Genomic DNA, 21,768 nt, shown 5'->3' on the forward strand with positions numbered 1-21,768 from the left:
AGCACGAGTAAGTTGATCTCAGGATCAGATAAGGATGTCTAAGATTAAGACCATAGAATTTATTAAGATGAGACTTTCCCACCAACTTTTTAAACTCACGAAATAGTTGAAAGAGTAAATGAGCACCCATATACCCTTTACCTAGATTCACTAATTGTTAACATCTTGCCACGTCTATTTTTATCGCTGCATGTCTTTCTCTCTCTACATAGAATCCCCACCCTACCCCCTACCCCACCATTTTTCCTGAATCAGATGAAATGAAGTTGCATCCAACGGGACATTTTACTTTAGTAAAGCTGGCAGAAGTTTGAAGTCTAAACTTCCTGTGCTGCTGTCCAAGTTTCAAGCATTATCAAAAGGGTAAAAAAACTGAATAAACTGCGAACGCTGGCCAAGATGGAACAAGCTCATGATAGCTTCTCTCTCTCTCACTGATTAGAATTAAAAACTCTAGACAAAATACAAAAAAGCAACTGAGGTCTCTGAAACGTAAACAAAAGCAAGTGGACTGTGGAGAGGAGTCAAACTTGAAGAAACAACCCACACAGGGCTGCTTCCTGGTTTGTTTGTTTTTTCCCCTTCATCTCTTTTCCTCACTTTGAATTGTTACACTGGTGGTGTGGGAAGCTAAAAGTCCTAGAGAAACCTCATCTTTCTGGCCAGAGGACTGGGAAAACAGGACTCTGAGGCCCAATGAGTATGGGAGAAACATTGGAGAGGATGAGCTGAAGAAAGGGATCTCCTAATTCTATACATAAATTGGCACAAGCTCTAGACTCACCCCTGAGCTATGCATACACAGGGCAGACCCAAAGCAGCAGAGAAAAGGCTTTGAGAATTGAACTATAGTATAAACCACTGCCCAAGTCCTAGACTAGCCCCAGAGCAACAGACACATGCGATAGACCCAAAGGTCTTTGGAAAATTGAACTGACACTGGAACCAATACCCACATAAGATGAAAAAGAAATTATGATATCTGAAGGTTAGTTACCTAATAAGACAAAAACATCAACATTCTCCAGAGAACATCAACCAACAGGACCTAGAATCAAATAATTCAGGATAAATGTCCAGGATATCATCCAAAATTATGTCACACATGAAGAACTGGGAAAATGTGACCGATTCTCAAAGGAAAAAGAATCAACAGATATAAACATCAAATGACCCAGGTGTTAGAGTTTTCAGACAGAGATTTTAAAGCAGGTATTATAGTGATGCTCCATAAGATAAAGGTAAAAACATTTGAAATGAGTGGAAAGATAGCTCTCAGCAGACACACAGAAAGTATGAAAAAGAATCAAATGGAAATTTTAGACCTGAAAAACACAGTATCTGAAATAAAAAATTTACTGGATATACTCATTATCAGAATGGAGAAGACTGAGAAAAGAGTAAATGAACCTGAAAACAAATAAATAAAAATTGGCCACCCTAAAGAACAGAAAGAATAAAGGTTAAATTTTTTTTTTTTAATGAACAGAGCTTCAGGGACCTGTGGGACAATATCAGAAAGTCTAACATATGTGTAACTGAAGTCCCCGAAGAAAAGGTATAGACACGTTTTGCTTTTGTTTTTTTTTGTGGTACACGGGCCTCTCACTGTTGTGACCTCTCCGATTGCAGAGCACAGGCTATGGACGTGCAGGCTCAGAGGCCATGGCTCACGGGCCCAGCCGCTCCGCGGCATGTGGGATCCTCCCGGACCAGGGCACAAACCTGTGTCCCCTGCATTGGCAGGCGGACTCTCAACCACTGCGCCACCAGGGAAGCCCCAGACACATATTTTTAAAATAATGGCTGAAAACTTTTCAAATTTTGTGAAAGGCATGCATTTACAAATTCAAAAAGTGCAGTAATCCCCAAATGGATTAAACATAAAGGTAATCACACCTAGACACATCAAGATCAAACTGCTGAAAAGCAATGTTAAAGAAAAAAACCTTAAACATACCCAGAGAAAATCAACACACTACAAAAAATGGGGAAGAACCATTCAAATGACTACAGGTTTCCCATCAGAAGTCATGGAGTCCAGAAGACAGAAACATGTTAAAAGAACTGTTACCCAGAATTCTACATCCAGTGAAAATATCCTTCAGGAATGAAGATGAATAAAGACATTCTCAGATGAAAACAAAACTAAGATAATTTTTAGGCGAAAGACTCACTCTAAATGAATGGCTAAAAAACCCCTCACTGGGCTGAAAGGAAATGATACCAGAGGAGAACTTGGAATTTCAGGAATAAAGAAAGAACAAAAATGGTAAATATAAAAGATTATTTTTCTCTTAAGTTCTTTAAAATATGTATGGCTGATGAAAGCAAAAATTATAACGTTGTCTGATGGGGTTTTCTTCTTTTTAAAAAAAATTTATTTTATTTATTTATTTTTGGCTGTGTTGGGTCTTTGTTGCTACGCATGGGCTTTCTCTACTTGCAGCGAGCGGGGACTACTCTTTCTTGCGGTGTGCAGGCTTCTCATTGCGGTGGCTTCTCTTGCTGTGGAGCACAGGCTCTAGGTGCGCGGGCTTCAGCAGCTGTGGCACGTGGGCTCAGTAGTTGCGGCTCACGGGCTCTAGAGCGCAGGCTCTACAGAGCAGGCTCAGCAGCTGTGGCTCATGGGCTTAGCTGCTCTGGGGCATGTGGGACCTTCGTGGACCAGGGATCAAACCCATGTCCCCTGCCTTGGCAGGCAGATTCTTAACCACTGCGCCACCATGGAAGTCCCGGATGGGGTTTTCAATGTATGTAAATATAATACATACAACCAGTATATCAAAAAAGTCAGGAAGATAAAGAACCTATATGGTTATAAAGCTTTTATATTTTACTTGAAGTGGTAAAATATTAACTCTAAGGAGACTGTGAAAGGTTAGATATATGTATAATATACCCTAGAGCAACCACTAAAAAAGTAACAGACAAAAAGCCAATAAAATAAATTTAAATGAAAAAAAAATTCAAATAATCCAAAAGAAGACAGGAAAGGGGCAACAGACGAACAAAAGACAGAGAACAAACTGAAAACAAATAATAACAGATCTAAATCCCCCAAAATCGATAATTCCATTAAAAAGTTCTAAGTATACCACATAAAAGATACTGCAGGAACTGAGAAAAACACAACACCCAACTCTTTAGCGTGTAAGAACCACTTTAAATATAAAGACACTGACAGGTTAAAAGCAAAAGGAGCAACCTGATTAAAAAATGGGCAGAAGACCTTAAAAGGCTTTTTTCCAAAGAGGAAATGCAGATGGCCAGAAGGCACATGAAAAGATGCTTAACATCACTAATCATCAGGGAAATGAAAATCAAAACCACAATGAGGTATCACCTCACACCTGTCAGAATGGCTATCATCAAAAAGAACACAAATCACAAATGTTGGCAAGGATGTGGAGAAAAGGGAACCCTTGTACACTATTGTAGGAATGTAAATTGCTGCAGCCATTATGGAAAAGAGTATGGAGGTTTCTCAAAAAACTAAAAACAGGGCTTCCCTGGTGGCGCAGTGGTTGAGAGTCTGCCTGCCGATGCAGGGGACACGAGTTCGTGCCCTAGTCTGGGAGGATCCCACATGCCGCGGAGTGGCTGAGCCCGTGAGCCATGGCCGCTGAGCCTGCGCGTCCGGAGCCCGTGCTCCACAATGGGAGAGGCCACAACAGTGAGAGGCCCATGTACCGCAAAAAAAAAAAAAAAAAAAAAAACTAAAAACAGAACTACCATATGACCCAGCAATTCCACTCCTGGGTATATATCCAAAAAAAACAAAAACACTAATTTGCAAAGATAAATGCACTCCAGTGTTCAGAATAGTGTTATTTTCAATTGCCAAGATACGGAAGCAACCTAAGTGTCCACCAACAGATGAATGGATAAACAAGATGTGGTATACATATACAGTGGAATACTACTCAGTCATAAAAAAGAACGAAATCTTGTCATTTGCAACAACATGGATGAACTTGGAGGGGATTATGCAAAGTGAAATAAGTCAGAGACAGAGATAAATACTGTATGATATCACTTATATGTGGCATCTAAGAAATACAACAAACTAGTGAATAAAATAAAAAAGAAATAGACTCACAGATATAGAGAACTATTGGTTACCAGTGGGGAGAGGGAAGGGGGAGGGGCAACATAGGGGTAGGGAATTGGAAGGTACAAACTATTAGGTATAAAATAACCTACAAGGACATATTATACAACACAGGGAATACAGCCAATATTTTATAATAACTATAAATGGAGTATATAACCTTTAAAAATTGTGAATCACTATATTGTATGCCTGTAACTTTTATAATACTGTACATCAACTATACTTCAACAAAAAAAAGAACTCCCTTTGTTAAAAAGAAAAAAGTAAAAGGGAATTCACACAAAAACCTGTAATGTGAATGTTTATAGCAGCATTATTTCATAATTGCCAAAAAATAAAAACCTAAATGCCCAATAACTGAAGAATGGATAAACAAAATGTGGTATGTCCATAGAATGACATATTATTCAGCAATAAAAAGGAATGAAATACTGATATATGCCACAACTATGTTCATCTATGATGAACCCTGAAAACATGCTAAGTGAAAGAAGCCAGTCACAAAAGACCACATAATGTAGGATTCCATTTACGTGCAATGTCCAGAAGAGGCAAATGCAGAGAGAGAAAGCAGATTAGTGGTTGCCTGGAACTGGGGTGAGTGGGAATGGGGAGTGACTGCTAATAAGTATGGAATTCATTTTGGGGTGTTAAAAATGTTGTAAAATTAGATTGTGGCAATGGCTGCACAACTCTAAAACTGTTAAAAAAAAAAAAAAGTAAAGAAAGGAAAAAGATGTACCGTGCAAACTAAAGAAAGTTGGACTGCCTATATCAATATCAGATTAAGCTGACTTCAGAACGAGTATGATCAGGGATAAAGATGAACATTATATAATGATAAAGGGATCAATTCTAAATGTGTATAAACCTAACAACAGAGCTTCAAAATATATGTAGCAAGACTGATATGAGCTCAAAGAAGAAACATAAATTCACAATAAAAGAGGGAATTCCCTGGTAGTCCAGTGGTTAGGATTCTGCACTCTCATTGGTGAGGGCCCAGGTTCAATCCCTGGTCGGGGAACTAAGATCTCACAAGCCACGCGGCAAGAAAAACGAACAAACAACCAAACAAACAAAACACAATAAAAGAAACTTCGAAATTCCTCTCTCAGTAACTGATAGAGCAAGTAGACAGAAAATCAGCAAGGATACAGAAGACTAGAACAGATTACCAATCAACTTAACCTAAATGACATTTACAGAACATTTTACTCCAAAACAGCAGAAAAGACATATTTTTCAGGTATACACAAAACATTCACCATGATAGACCATATTCTGGGCCATAAAATGAAGCTTAACAAATTCAAAAGAATTGAAATCATACGAATTATGTTCTCTGATCATAACGGAATTAAACTAGAAATCAGTAACAGGGAGATATCTGAAAAATCTCCGAACATGTCCTAATTAAACAATACACTTCTATATAACCCATGGATCAAAAGGAAGACATAAAGAAAATTAAAAAATATTTTGAACTGAATGAAAATGAAAACATAATATTATATCAAAATTTGTGGGATACGGCTAAAGCAGTGCTTAGACAGACATTTTTTATATTAGAAAAGAAAATTCTAGAAATCAGTGCTCTAAGTGTCACCTTAAATTAGAAAAAGAAGGGCAAGTTAAACCCAAAGCAAGCACAGAGAAGGAAATAATAAAGAGCAGAAATTAATAAAATTAAGAGCAGAATATCAATTAAGAGAAAAATCAATGGAACCAAAAGCTGATTCCCTAAAAAGATCAAGAGAAATCAATAAACTTCTACCCAGACTGACAGAGGAAAAAGAGAAGACCAATTATCAGGATTATCAATATGAAAAACGAAAGAAGGGGGGTTACTACATAACCTACAGACATTAAAAGGATAATAAAGGAATACTATGAACAATTCTATGTCCATAAACTCATCACTTGGATGAAATGGACCAATTCCTTGAAAGACAAAAACTACCAAAGCCCACTAAGAGAAATCAAAGATGTAAATAAATGGAGAAATATACCTTGTTCATGCACAATATTCATCAAAATCCCAGGAAGCTGATTCTAGAATTTATACACAGAGTCAAAGGAACTAGAAGACTTAAAAAGAACAGTTAGAAGACTCATATTACCTGATTTCCAGACTTACTATAAAACTCCAGCAATCCAGATAGTGTGATATATACCAATGATAGATACAGAGATCAACAGAACAAAACAGAGTAACAGAGATAAACCTATACAAATACGATCACTTGCTTTTTGACAAAGATGCAAAGGTAATTCAATGGAGAAAGTCTTTTCAACAAGTGGCACAGGAATAAATGGAGGCTTATATGCAAAATAAAAAAAAAAAACAGCCTTGATACCTTCTACAAAAATTAACTCAAAATGGATCACAGATTTAAATGTAAAAAGTAAACTATAAAACTTCAGGATAAAAACATAGGAGTGACCTCTGTGACCTTCAGCTAGATGGAATTCTTAGATATACCAAAAGCACGATCCATACAAGAAATAATTGTAAGTTAAACTTCTTCAAAATTAAAAACCTTGGTCTATAAAAAACACTCCCAGACTTAAGCTAGGAGAAAAGACTTACAAATCACTCATCTGACAAAAGGCTTGTATTCAGAATATATAAAGAACTCTTACAACTCAAATGCATTGTGCTAAATGAAAGCAGCCAGAATCAAGACTATATACTGTATGATTCCATTTATATGGCATTATGGAAAAGGCAAAACTATGGGGCTGGAGAACACATCAGTGGTTGCTAGAGGTTGGGATTGTGAGTAGGTGTTGACAACAAAGGGATAACGTGAGGGAATTCTATGGAGTGATGAAATTATTCTATATCTTGATTATGGTAATGGTTACATGTCTCTACTCACTTGTGAAAATGTATAGAACTGTACACCAAAGAGTACATTTTACAGAATGTTAAATGGAAAATATTTAAATATGTCTTTTAAAAAACTGAAGAGTAATGAAGTTAACTTGCCAATCCATAGAGAGCACTTTATTCAGATGCAAAACGACTGTTACTAGTTTTAACGAGTTAAGACAAGCTCCAGAGAAGCAGTTTACCGGTGCTGGGACTGCAGTCTTTCCAGTGGTTCAGCCTTCTGTTGAATCCCTTCCTGAAATATCACATCTGCTTTCTTAAAGTTTTCTCTAGCTTCATATTCTTCAGCCCATGAGATATAGAATTGAGCAAGTGAAATGCCAATTCCTTGGTTATGTAAATAACTGTACATATCCAAAGGTTCATTGCATAAATGCCCCTGTAACAAATGAAAAGTGTTAGCAGTTAACCAATTTCTCTTCACTTACTGAGTGTCCATTATGTGCCAAACAATCACGGGAAATACTATATGTAGTTTCCGCACTGAAAAAAATATATCTATTATAATACAATGTTATAAGGAATATATTGGGAGGACCTAAAACATAGACAAAAGAGATTAATTTGTAAGAAAAAGAGATAGGGAGGAAAGTCTTTAAGAAGGTATGACATTTGAGTGTGGCGCTTAAGGAAGAATAGACTTACATAAGGTAGACAATGGAAAACAAAGGGCATTCTAGGCAGAGAAAATAGCATAAGCAAAGACACCGAAGACCAGAAATTTGTAGGGGTGTAGGCAGGACAGGAGTTTGGGAAAAAAAGGTCTGAACAGTCTTGAAAGTCAAGCTAATCAATTTTAAATATACTTGATAGTCAATGTTATATGTGTTGGGGTAGGAGAGCTATAAGCAAAGAAATGACATGGTCAAACCTATATTTTAGAAGGGACCTTATAAGACCAGTTACAATGTAGATAATTCTAGTAGCAAGAAGGGGAGGAGAGAGGGATCACTAAAAATCCCACACCACTAACAGTTTTATGTATTTTCTTCAGTCTTTGTTTTTCCCTTAGGGAAAAAAAGGAACACATTTCATTTTACCCAGGATAAAAGGATTTTTGTCATTTTACAGTTTTAATCATAATTAAATGTTTTTATTCCATTTGATAGTGCATCATTCATTTTTCCATGCGGCTACTTACTCTTCATTATTATTTTTAAATGGGTGAAAAATGTTCCATCTAGTAGATCTTCCATCATTTAATTATTCCCCTATTTTTTTGATAAACCACTTCTAATTTTGCCTAATATAAATAATTGAATAATAAATATCCTTAAGCATACTGCCTTTCACAATTTACATTATTCCCTTAAATTCCTATAAGTAGAACTATGTTAAAAAGTAAATTGCTTTCTAAGACGGTTTTACAAATTTAAAATGCTAGCAGTTATTCCCAAATATAATTTCACAGATAATACTTATTTTTAAAAGTTTCTCCTTTCATATAGAAAGTAGCATTTCAGTGTTCTAGTTAGGAGTTCTTTTACTACTGCGGAGGATAACATTTTCTCCTGTTCATTTACCATCTGTCTTCCTCAAAAAAGTAAACTCCACGAAAGCAGAAAACATTGCTATCTACTATATTCAGGTCCCTACCCAGGGTCTGGTAGAAAAAGGCTGAAAAAATGAAATGCTCCATTTATATCTTTGACAGAAACAATTAGTATTTTATACTTTAATTTTGCAGTAATTTAGTAAATGCAGTTTTTCTGCTTATCCGAATTAGAGATGTTTTCCCATATGTGATGGTGTTTCAAGCAAAGTTATAATTCTCAATGCGTTATCAGTATAAGATCCAGTCCTCGATATCTATTACTACATAAATAAAGCTTAAAATTGACTGCACTTCGTTAACGGCTTTCTGAATAGCTGTGGTACAGCATGGGATAGCCAATACATATCAGGTTATTCCAGACTGCTGAATGAGATCACTTAAGAAATAACATAAATATCAATAAAAGGATAAGATGGTGAGATTAATAGATTCAAAAGTTAAACATACCTTTTTGGTAACCTTAAAAAGCCAAATTAAAACAATTTTACACTTTTAACTAAAAATACTGGATATTTTCTAAGAACAAATTTTTCCTTAGCTAGATTGTAGTTATCCTTTATAAAAATAACTGGGGCTTTCCTGGTGGCCAATGAAGGAGACACGGGTTCGAGCCCTGGTCCGGGAAGATCCCACATGCCGCAGAGCAACTAAGCCCGTGTGCCACAACTACTGAGCCTGCGTGCCACAACTACTGAAGCCCACGCGCCTAGAGCCCGTGCTCCACAGCAAGAGAAGCCATCACAATGAGAAGCCAGAGTGCTGCAACGAAGAGTAGCCCCTGCTGGCCGCAAGTAGAGAAAGCCGGCGTGCAGCAACGAAGACCCAACACAGGCAAAAATAAAAATAAATAAAATAAAATAAAATAAATTTTTAAAAAAACAAAAAAACCCTCTGACTGCAGAAATCTTTCTGTAAATCAAAAGAGTAGTGTGAGAAACCCACCTTTACTCCTCTTGACTAAGAAAGACAGCAAAATAGTTTCATATGGACCTTATTTTCCAGGTGCAAAGTTTAAATTACTGCTGATCACTCTAGGGCTGATAATTTGAATTTGACGGTTATCTAGACCAGTCCTTCTCAGATTACCTGTGGTGAAGGAGACAGTTGTGTGTGTGTGTGTGTGTTTAAAAGTTTCCATTCCATCGCTGATTTTTTTTTCCCATTGCATTCATCTATTGGTGTATCATAAATTACCACAAATTTAGTAGCATAAAACAATTCAAGTTTACTGTCTTACAGTTTTTTGAGTCAGGATCAGTTGGGTTCCCTGTTCAAGGTTTCACCACATTGAAATCAAGGTACTGACTGATATTTTTTAAAAATACAATAAAAAGAGAAGTTACCAGAAAAATGAGGATGTGCTTAGATGTTGTGCCAATGCTAAACTGTTAACAAAATGTCTAAATGCTTACTCTCAATTTTTGTACTTATCTTGAACAGTCTACAGACCATTCTTTCAGGAGTACTGGTTTAGACTATGTCTTTTACTCTATGATAATCACTGCTTTTCAGTCCAAGCACCAGCATAAGTGAACAGAGAAATTATTCCAATTGTTACTTTTAATAGCTCCAACTAAATATAGTCATAGAAACATGGGATTAAAAGTCACTTTAGAGGTTTATTTAGTTCAACCTTCTAATAAATCACACATAAGAATATTATATAGAATAGAATGAAGAACAAAATCCATTAGTATACCACCAGGAACCACAGTCTCCATACTAACAAATCTGTTTAGAATTCTTTGTGTGCCATCCTTTGTTATAAATTCCCCTAACTACTATCCCTAAGGTAATTTCACCAACTTGTATAAGGATGCCAAGATATGTCAAATGTCCTGCAGAAATCAAGATAATGATATCTTCAGGATTCACCTAACTTCCTGTATTAGTAACTATTTGAAGTTTAAGTTAAGTCCTCCCCAAGAGATATATTTTAGCCAGAAATCTTGTTAATTTCCAGTGTCAGTATTTTATCATATTACAATGGTTGTAAATATTCCGTTATTTAGAATTATCTAATTACTTATTTTTAATAAATTTTTAATTTTTAAAAATGTATTTTTAATTTTTAAATATATTTTACTTAAATTTTTTAAATCCAATATCTAATTCTATCATCTAAAATTCTATTCTAAATATTTATCACTTGCTTATTTTCTAATCTCTTTTAGGATAAAAGCAATGAAATTAATGTCTAAGAAACCCTGGCCATAATTTTTACAAAGACATTTTCATAAAAAAATCCTCAAGAGTGTTCTTAAAAGAACTACATGTCAAGTAAGATAGTACAAAGTGGTCAGGTCAATATTTTTAATTGTAGCAACATAGTAGGTGAAAGAAACCCAAAGACAGATGAAAAATAAACATCACTTTTTTTTTATGGTGAAGATTCAAAAGCTGGGAGAAAGGGATACCAGAATCACCTACAAAAGCTTTTCCCCAAACAATCGTACTACTGCCATGTGTTGGCTCCTACACATCCTCCCCCAGTACAGTTGCATGGCCCAATGGTGTTTAAAATCAATAAATAACCCACTCCTACAGAGAAATAAGACAGGCCTTATGATCACTTTTAAAGGGATAAAAAAACCTTATAGTAAAATCCACCTCTAAAGTAGAAACAATTTAACAAATATTGAATATTTATTAAATGTTTAGTATCTACTGAACAGCTCAGTTTTTTGGTGTACAAGATACCTCTAGAGAAAATCTCTTGGTTTAATATTTTAAACTCAGATGGCACTTGAGAAAGACTTACCAGCTTAAGCCAGAGACTAAGAAATCGAGGATCATTATAATATCGTTTTTCTCCTTGTAGCGCTTCTACAGCTCTTTCTAATAATGTTGACATATTACTCTCCTTCCCGCCCTGAGGATAGTTCTGCTCTGTCCAGTTAATATACCTGAATGAGAAGAGAGGAAAAGAATATTTTTCAAGTTTAACATTATCTTGCTCCAAGACCCATTCTGGACTTTTTAAAGCAGAAATATCTAATATACTGATATATTTACCAGTATATTTAGAGGTCCTCAATGACATGCCCTAAGCCTGTATACCTCAAACTTTTCCAAATATTGCTAACGTATACCTGTGGGAAATAATGCGGATGGTGATAGACAGGTATAGCTCACAGTCACACCTCAGGAAGATACACTATGATTATTCTGCTTATCTGTGTCTGCAAAACATCCAGTTTGAGATGCATGGCCATAAGGACTCACCTGTTAAGTTTCTATGGCCCTTGTTAAATAAAAAGACTCACCTGTCCCAAACATCCAGAGGGTCATTTCCAGCATAAAATCGAATTTCAGATTCAAATGCCCTGAAATTTAAACAGAAAATGTGAGCATAAGCAATAGTGATAAAAGCCAAATGAACAAGTATCACCTTCATTTTTATTCATTATTAAGTGTTTAATATCAACCTACATAACTGCACTGGAGTTTGAGGGCTTATTAAACAGAAAGAAAAAGAATAGAAACAATCAGGATTCTGCCTGATAATATAACAGAAGAGATAAAATATACAGAAATTAGAGAAATTCCAAGACAACATACAGAAAAGAAGTATTACACAGCAGTTTAAATCTCTGGAACAAGACTCCCTAGGTTCCAATGCAGCTCCAGTAATCACTAGCTGAGTAACATTATAAAAGCTATTTAAACTGTTTTCAGTTTCCTCATCTATAAAATGGGGATAATAATACTATCTATCTTATTAGGTTGACTAGTCTTAAGTGTAGTGTTTAGACATAGTAAGTACTCAATAAATGACAGCTATTATTTTATATGTATCTGATAGCACTGAAAAAAAACTAAACACACACACATACAGATATATATAGAAATAAGAATCTTAAAGAAAAATTCCATGGGTAACATTAGTCAGAGAAGAATTAAACCACATATAAATTGGAGGAATGCTTCAGAGAAAGTGTGAAATATGACTTTGTAAAGAGCTGGGAAAGCAGAGGGCTAAGACTAAGTTAAGACTGACCAGTTAGAATAGGGGGGAAGTATTGGGTAATAAACCACAATTTAGATAAATGCTTAATCAATAAAAACTGTATAAGGGGTTATGTTTGACATAAAGAATAGTCCCTGACACAAAGGAATGTATGCCCTAATAAGAAAGACAATACATAAATGAAAAATTAATAATACAGAGCAGTATATTACAATTGCCAAGAATGGATAGTAAAGGCTTTATGAAGTCAAAAGGAGGTATCATAGAAGCAATCTTAGAAGGTGTGACTCTGAAGGAACCATAAGATTTGAAAGAAAAAGGGAATTTTCCAAGAAAGAGGGAAATCAGTACTGAATAAAATTGTCAAAATGGGACAGTTAACCCAGAGGGAATTAAGCTATAACATAAAGTCAGTATTGGGAATAAATGGAGGTATCTGGAGAGGTAAGAAGGGAATGCTTTAAATGTAAATTTAAAGAGTTTGGATTCTACCTGTTCAAGCCACTAGTGGTTCTTCAATTGGAGAGTATCTTGAATATGGTAAGTAAAGATTTCAAAAAGACTAATCAGGTAACACTGAGACAGGCTGGGACCTGGGACCCTTTGCCGCAGTGCTGGCACCTGGACAAAAGTCTCCTTGTGCAACAGAATACAAAGAAACTATAAGGGACTAAAAATAACTGTGTACATTTGCAGTTGGGGCAAATTATGAACAAAAAGATCCAAAAAGACCCAAAACCCACCACTTCTGAGGTTTCAGGAACAAAAGCAGAGTACTGCTAATAATCCCTGCACACAGCACCACCAAGGGGGTGGGGCCGATCACCCAAGTCACCCCTCTGGCCCAACCCTTGGACCCACTCCTACCCTCACCCCATTTAAGAAACCAGCTTGCCCCAGCTCAGGGGAACCTATTATTTGTTTTTGCTCCCTGCAGCACGAGTCCCAATAAAGCCTTGCCTGAATTTCTGGTCTGGCCCCTTATCAATTTCTATTGATTAAAGAGTCCAAGAACCCTGGGTTGTAACAACGCTATAAGAAAAGGAAAAATTAAAAAAGGGTACACAATTATGTAGCTAAGGTGACACAATTATGTATACTACTGATAAAAATCAGCAATCCTCCAAATTTATCTATGGATTCAATGCAATCTAACCCAAATCCCAGCAGTCTCTTTTCTAGAAACTGACAAGATGATTTTAAAATTTGGAAAGGCAAAGGACCAAGAATAGCCAAAACAATTTTGAAAAAGAACAAGAGTTGGAGAACTCACGCTACCTGATTCTAGTCTTTACTATATAAAGCTAATCAAGACAATATATAATTGGTGAAAAGAAAGACAATTAGATCAACGGAACAGAATAGAGAGCTCAGAAATGATCCACACATATACAGTCAAATGATTTTTGACAAGAGCCCCAAAGCAATTCAATGGGGAAAGAAAAAAATAATCTCTTCAACAAATGGAGGCAGAACAACTAGATATTCACGTGGGGGTGGGGGTGGGGGTGGGGGTGGATGCAGAAGACCTTTTACTCCAACCTCACACCATACTCAAGGATAAATTTAAACATAAAAGCTAAAACAATAAAGTTAGAAGAAATCACAGGAGAATATCTTTGCACCTTTGGGGCAGGAAAAGATTTCCTAGAGAAGATACAAGACGCACTAAAAGAAAGACACTAATTAATTAAACTTCATCAAAATTAAAAACTTCTGGACTTCTCTGGTGGCACAGTGGTTAAGAATCCACCTGCCAATGCAGGGGACACGAGTTCGAGCTCTGTTCTGGGAAGATCCCACTTGCTGCGGAGCAACAAAGCCCCTGCGCCACAACTACTGAGCCTGTGCTCTAGAGCTCGCGAGCCACAACTACTGAGCCTGCGCGCCTAGAGCCTGTGCTCCGCAACAAGAGAGGCCACTGCAATGAGAAGCCCACGCATCTCAACGAAGAGTAGTCCCCGCTCTCTGCAGCTAGAGAAAGTCCGCGTGCAGCAACAGAGACCAAATGCAGCCAAAAAAAAAAAAAAATTAAAAACTTCTTCTTGTCATATGGTACTGACACAAAAACAGAAATATAGATCAATGGAACAGGATAGAAAGCCCAGAGATAAACCCACGCACCTATGGTCAACTAATCTATGACAAAGGAAGCACAATGGGGAAAAGGATATACAATGGGGAAAAGACAGTCTCTTCAATAAGTGGTGCTGGGAAAACTGGACAGCTACATGTAAAAGAATGAAATTAGAATACTCCCTAACACCATACACAAAAATAAACTCAAAATGGATTAGAGACCTAAATGTAAGACTGGACACTATAAAACTCTTAGAGGAAAACATAGGAAGAACACTCTGACATAAATCACAGCAAGATCTTTTTTGATCCACCTCCTAGAGTAATGGAAATAAAAACAAAAATAAACAAATGGGACCAATTGAAACTTCAAAGCTTTTGCAAAGCAAAGAAAACTACAAACAAGATGAAAAGACAACCCTCAGAATGGGAAAAAATATTTGCAAACGTATCAACGGACAAAGGATTAATCCCCCAAATATATAAACAGCTCATGCCGCTCAATATTAAAAAAACAAACAACCCAATCCAAAAATGGGCAGAAGACCTAAATAGACATTTCTCCAAAGAAGATATACAGATGGCCAAGAAGCACATGAAAAGCTGCTCAACATCACTAATTATTAGAGAAATGCAAACCAAAACTACAATGAGGTATCACCTCACACCAGTTAGAATGGGCGTAATCAGAAAATCTACAAACAGTAAATGCTGGAGAGGGTGTGGAGAAAAGGGAACCCTCCTGCACTGTTGGTAGGAATGTAAATTGATACAGCCACTATAGAGAACAGTATGGAGGTTCCTTGAAAACCTAAAAATAGAACTACCATATGACACAGCAATCCCACTACTGGGCATATACCCAGAGAAAACCATAATTCAAAAAGAGACATGCACCCCAATGTTCACTGCAGCACTATTTACAATAGTCAGGTCATGATAGCAACCTAAATGCCCATCAACAGACGAATGGATAAAGAAGATGTGGTACATATATACAATGGAATATTACTCAGCTAGAAAAAGGAACAAAATTGGGTCATTTGTAGAGGCGTGGATGGCTCTAGACACTGTCATACAGAGTGAAGTAAGTCAGAAAGAGAAAAACAAATATCGTATATTAACACATATATGTGGAACCTAGTAAAATGGTACAGATGAACCGGTTTGCAAGGCAGAAATAGAGACACAGGTGTAGAGAACAAACGTATGGACACCAAGGGGGGAAAGTGGTGGTGGGGGTGGTGGGATGAGATTGGGATGGACATATATACACTAATATGTATGAAATGGATAACTAATAAGAACCTGCTGTATAAAAAATAAATAAAATTCAAAAATAAAACAAAAATAAAAAACTTTTGCTTGTCAAAAAATACCACCAAGAAAATAGATAGCCATGGACTGGGAGAAAATATTTGTAACACATACATTTGATAAGACTATATAAAGAACTCCTGCAATCCAATTTTAAAACTAGGCCAAATATCTAAACAAATGCACCACAAAAGAAGATATATAAAAGACCAACAAGCAAGTGAAAAAGTGCTCACCATCATTAGTCACCTGGGAGATGGGAAGCAAAACCATAATGAGATACTATTATACACCCACCAGAATGGTTAAAATGAAAATAAATGACCACATCAAATATGGGAGTGGATGTGGAGCAAATAGATCCTCATACATGGCTGATAGGAGTGTAAAATGTTACAACCTCCTTGGAAAACCAGCAGTTTCTTAAAAAATTAAACATACATTTATTCTATGACCTAGCAATTCTATTCCGAGAGAAATGAAAATCTATGTCCACAGAACGCCTTATGCAAGAATGTCCATAGCAGCTTTATTCATAAAGCACATAATTGGAAAGAATCTACTTGTCCATCAACTGAATGGATAAACAAATGGAATACTACTCAGTAATAAAAAGGAAAAATCTACTGATACATGCAACATGAAAAAGGCTAAAAAACACACTGAAAGAACTGTAGGATTCCATTTATATAAAATTCTAGAATAAACAAAAATAACCTATGGTGATAGAAATCTAATCACTGGTTGCTTCATGAGGGAGAGGAAGATTGATTGGGAAGGGGCATGAGAGAACCTTCTGAGGTAATAAAAATGTTCTGTGTCTTGAAATGTCTTAAAACTAACTAAAAATCTGAGCATTTCACTGCATGTAAATTATACTTTAAAAATAACAATCACATGGGCTTCCCTGGTGGCGCAGTGGTTGGGAGTCTGCCTGCCGATGCAGGGGACACGGCTTCGTGCCCCGGTCCGGGAAGATTCCACATGCCGCGGAGCGGCTGGGCGCGTGAGCCATAGCCGCTGAGCCTGTGTGTCTGGAGCCTGTGCTCCACAACGGGAGAGGCCACAACAGTGAGAGGCCCGCGTACCGCAAAAAATAAATAAGTAAATAAAAATTAAAAACCACAAATCCTTAGTAATTGACTAAATAAAATTAGAGTGAGAGGGCAGTGAGGTAAGATCATTTAGATGAGTTTTGGTACCATTAATCAAAATGGAGTAGAAAAAGATAGGTCATTTATGAGAGAAAAGATTCAGTATTTAATATATTAGTAAAACATTTATCTAATTATATGTTACAGGTAGATAAAAAGACATTTATCGATAGAAGGCAAGTAAGAGATGTAAATAGTAGTTAAACAATCCTGGAAAATTTGAATATGGAATGAGAACGGAGGACAAAGAACAGAGGCTTAGATAAAATGCAGTAGGAAGCCAACAAGAAAAAAGGAAGAGTAGTTAGTGACGTGGAAAAACTAGCACAACGTCACAGAACCAAGAAGCTTTAAGAATAGAACACCATCTGTGAAACAAAACCATAAAATTCAATGCTTTTAAAGATCCAAAGAGATGAACAAGGATATTCATCACGTTCTATCAAAGTTATGATAATTTGGGGACTTCCCTGGCCATCCTGTGGTTAAGACTCCGCGCGTACACTGCAGGGGTTGTGGGGTGGATCCCTGGTGGGGGAACTAACATCCCGCATGCCACGTGGCACGTCCAAAAAAATTAATAAAATAAATAAAGTATCTATAAAAAATATGATAATTTGCCTATAATATCAGAATTTTGTCATGAGATTGATGGTAGAAACTGATACTTTACTTTTTTGAAAAAAGTATATTTATCAAAACATTTGTCAGAGGAGAGCAAGGTCCATTTGAATGATGTAGTGGTATTTTTCAGCTTTTCATTATCCTGAGTTTGTTAAATTCAGTTTCTCTGAGGTTTACATTTTCTTTGGAGACCACTATTTCTTTCTGGCACATTCTCGAAAATACTTTCCTAGAAAGTTAATAATTGAGTACACATAAAAGATAGCAGATTCACTCTCCCTCAGTACTCAGAATCCAAAGAAGCAATTTCATTAACTGATTACTCTCAAAGAGTTCATTCTGTTTAGGGATCCAGAATGACATAATACTTTTGTGAAATATTGTAAAATGATACTTGCTTTACTTATCAGTTCCCCCTGTATGAGAAATATTTCTATTGATACAAGAGTTTGGCTGCTCCACAATGAAATGAAATCCTATAGCTCTTGTTCTTAAGTGCACTTGAGGAGATCTTTAGATAGCTGTTGTGTGACGAGAAAGCAGGAGAGGAACAGATTCTCATCCTACCAGCTTTTGAAGAGTAGTTTAGTACTCCTCATGCCATACTGCACGGGTCCACACCCACATTACCTACCAAACTGGGGATAAATGATGACAGGTTGAGCCCCAACCATTCTACATACCTTTTCTGTTGCTGAAGAGTAGTGTTACAGGCAGATTCTTTCTGTGCCAGTGCTCCCTGAAGTGTGGACATGATCCGCCCCTGCCTTAAAGGTTGGACATTTTCTTTACTCAGCTCCCATTCATCTCCCTCCAAGGACATGACTTCACTGCGAAGAGGGAAACAAAAGTAAATCTCATACCAACACTGAGTTACTATAACACTAGGTTATTGTAAATGTTTTCAGAAAAGTGATCATGATCTTTGGGTTGAATATAGTGGGTTGGCACATTAGTAGTGTTATTATACTCCTAAGCTTCGGAGCCTTTCTGTGACCTGGTTTCCAAGTTTACAGCTGTACTATTGCCTAATGGAAGAGAGAACATAGCTAGGATATTGTGAACAATATTATAAGAAGAAAGTTTATGGCAGGAAGAAAAGAAGGGAAAAAAGTATTATAAATTTGGCTAGGTAGACAAAAAGCAGTTCGATGCCTACACTGAATGCATCATCTAGTTTAATTTAAAATTAGCAACGTGTTTATCAGACTAACACCCCATGTTTCAACTGATGACTTAAAACTGAAGTTTATGTATACGGGTAGCCAAGAGCAGAAGCAGACAAAAATACAGCTTACTGGTCACAAATGGCTCCCCCAATTCTACCAATTCTATGGGGGGAATCCCCAAAAGGTTTTTGGAGGTAATCACTACAAAGGGTATGTACTCTGAACTTCAGAGCTCTGCAATGGTCGAAGAGAAGCTTACTTCTGGCTGAGAGACACTATCTCTGGGTTTAAAACAGATAGGCACTATTCTTCAAAACAAAGTGAAAGTTATGTGAGACCTCAGTCTAGATGAGAGCTGAAAACTTCCTTCAAGAAAGTAAACTGAAAAAAAAAAAAAAAAGAAAGTAAACTGTAAGTGATTAATAATAATTTAGGTTGTAACTACTCATATCTTTTTAACTATTTTGTGTGAATCCTGTAAATGTAAGGGCCATGTCATTTATTTTTATTTTCTCATGCTCTAATATAGTATCTAACACTAGTTAGCACTGATTAAATATTTCCTAAGTTCATCTAAATTTCTTCTCCTGCTCTTAAAATAGCAATTAAACTATCTCTATTTTTTTTGTGTGTGTGTGGTACGCGGGCCTCTCACTGTTGTGGCCTCTCCCGTTGCGGAGCACAGGCTCCGGACGCGCAGGCTCAGCGGCCATGGCTCATGGGCCCAGCCACTCCGCAGCATGTGGGATCTTCCCGGACCGGGGCACGAACCCGTGTCCCCTGCATCGGCAGGCAGACTCTCAACCACTGCGCCACCAGGGAAGCCCATTATCTCTATTAAATAGTATCCAAAACTGAGCTGGATTGCTTCCTCCATCCCTCCTCCTCCTCCTCTTGCCTCCTCAAAGACCTGGTCCTTCCCTCATCTCAAATAAATGGCAATTTCATTTTTCCAGTTGCTCAAGTCAAAATTCTTAATGCTAACCTTGACACTCCACTCACCCACCACCCACCCCGCCAGTCACTCAGCGAGTCCTGTTGGTTCTACCTTCAAAACATATCCAGAAATTAATCTCTTCTCACCATCTCCACTGTCTCCAGCCTGACTCAGGCCACCATCTTCTCTTGCCTGGAATATTTCAATAACCTCTAAACCGGTCTCCCTGCTTCCACCCTTTTCTACCTTTAGTCTTTTCAACACTGCAGCCAAAGTGATCCCATTTAAACACATGTCAGATCATGTCTCTCCTCTGTTCAAAACCTTCCAATAACTTTCAACTACAGAGTAAAAGCCAAGTCCTTACAATGCCTGCATCCTCACCTTTTTTACTTCGCTTCCTTTTACTCTGGTTCATTCTGCTCCAGATACTGGCCCAGTGCACCTCCCTCCTGCAACTCTCACCCACCAGCCTTTGTACTTCCCCGCCCCCGCCGCCAGATCTATGCAGGACTAGCTCTTGAGTTTCCTTCAAGTCTTGACCCAAATGACACCTTCTCAGTGAGGCCCTCAGTTCAAAACTATCGAAAATTGCACCCCCCAAATGTTTTATTTATTTTTTTTTTTAGTACCGACCACCATCTAACTTTTAGTTTATTTATCTTGTTTATTGTCTGTTGCCCCTACCCTCATCCCACCCCAGAACTTAAGCTTCAGGAGGGTAGGAGTAAGAGCTTATATATGTATAAATAAGGAAGAGCAGCCAGCATGCAGACAAGGGCTTTTTAGATTTCTAACTATGCTACTAGCTTAATGCTAGCACCCACCATGTGCTGAGCACTTACTTGGAGGCAGTTGCTTTACAGCTACTCTTAATTCTCCCAGAACCCGGCATGGTAGCGTTAACAGCAGCGTTTTCCATATTAAGACGTGTCCAAGGTCAAAGAGCCAGCAAACGTCTGGGCTGAGATACCAACACAGAACACACGACAAATTCCAAGCTCTTTGGACCCCTGGCGTCCCACAGCCTCCTTGGCTTTGAAGCAGGATGCAGCATGATTTTCACGCGCCCTCACCCCACTGAGGTCGGTGCTAACCCTGCTCTGCGCTTTCACCTACACCGCTTGCGTCCGACTCCAGCAGGGAGGAGGATCCGGCCGGGCCTGCTCTTCTCCTGACCGTGCCGGTGCTCTCCTGGGCTGCTCTGAGCGAAGCCTCTGTCACCTGCCAGGCACCCGCGGGGCTCGCAGGCCCAGCTCCCGGCCGCCCTTCTCCGGTACCTACCTCGGAGCACCCCTTTCCTTCTGCATCGCCGCCATCCTGCATTCCCGGCTCAGGGCCTCGTCCTGCCGAGGGCCTTTCTTCAGGGCCGCAGACCGCCTGGGCGTCCTTCTGCAACCTGCCCTTCGACGTACTGAAGCGACCGGAGGGCGCTCCCGAAAAAACCACGCACCTGACTCCCTCGCGAACCAGCCACCTCAAGCCCTCACGTCCAGCCGCCAAGTTTCAAATTTAACGGTCCCGCGCCGACAACGTGCTACGCCCCTCCGCTCCTCCGCGCTCGCGCCTCCCACACAAGGAATTCTGGGACTTGTAGTTTATCCCAGGTTTAGTCCACGCTGTCGCGGTGCATAGTGGGAGTGGTAGTTTCCGGGGGACTGTGGCTGTCCAGGTGTAAATTCTCTCCAGGTGCTCTCTGCGTCCAGGCTCTAGAGCTAATCTTTGAGCCTAGCGAGGGACATTTTAAGCACCAGGATTCTCTGATGTCATGAGCATAGTGAGATATCTTTGAGTGCTTGCGCTTGGCCTGACTTTATTCTGGGGTGGCTGGCCAGGCTATGACCACCCCTCTGCCCCAAGTTTCACACATGTCCTGAGCTCTTAGGGCGGCTCTGACCCAGCTGTTTCCTGCCCCACCCTTGAACTGAGAAAAGCCGGATTCTAGTT

At 38.2% G+C, this 21,768-nt stretch overlaps 1 protein-coding gene and 1 non-coding gene across 3 annotated transcripts in view; one reads left to right on the forward strand and one right to left on the reverse strand.

Annotated features, from left to right (window-relative positions):
* BUB1B (BUB1 mitotic checkpoint serine/threonine kinase B) overlaps nt 1-21,368 on the reverse strand; it is a 57,647-nt gene extending 36,279 nt beyond the window's left edge. Inside the window, exons 1-5 of one of the 2 annotated variants that reach the window (XR_003796091.1) lie at nt 21,106-21,346; nt 18,399-18,545; nt 11,838-11,897; nt 11,333-11,477; nt 7,199-7,395 (exon numbers count right to left, since the gene is read on the reverse strand). Coding sequence is in view for 1 of the 2 variants with exons in the window: in XM_029239608.1 (XP_029095441.1) it covers nt 7,199-7,395; nt 11,333-11,477; nt 11,838-11,897; nt 18,399-18,545; nt 21,106-21,140 (584 nt within the window). In the remaining variant the exon portion in view is untranslated. Of the gene's footprint in view, nt 1-7,198; nt 7,396-11,332; nt 11,478-11,837; nt 11,898-18,398; nt 18,546-21,105 lie in introns of both variants that reach the window. The other variant, XM_029239608.1, reaches the window with a different exon arrangement.
* On the forward strand, nt 5,072-5,144 carry TRNAE-CUC. The gene has a single exon. It is a non-coding gene; the product is annotated as a tRNA-Glu (tRNA).
* Nucleotides 21,369-21,768: the final 400 nt, after the last annotated feature.

Source organism: Monodon monoceros, unplaced genomic scaffold (genome assembly GCF_005190385.1).
Source record: "Monodon monoceros isolate NGI ecotype Baffin Bay Population unplaced genomic scaffold, NGI_Narwhal_1 Super_Scaffold_21, whole genome shotgun sequence".
NCBI lineage: Eukaryota > Metazoa > Chordata > Mammalia > Artiodactyla > Monodontidae > Monodon > Monodon monoceros.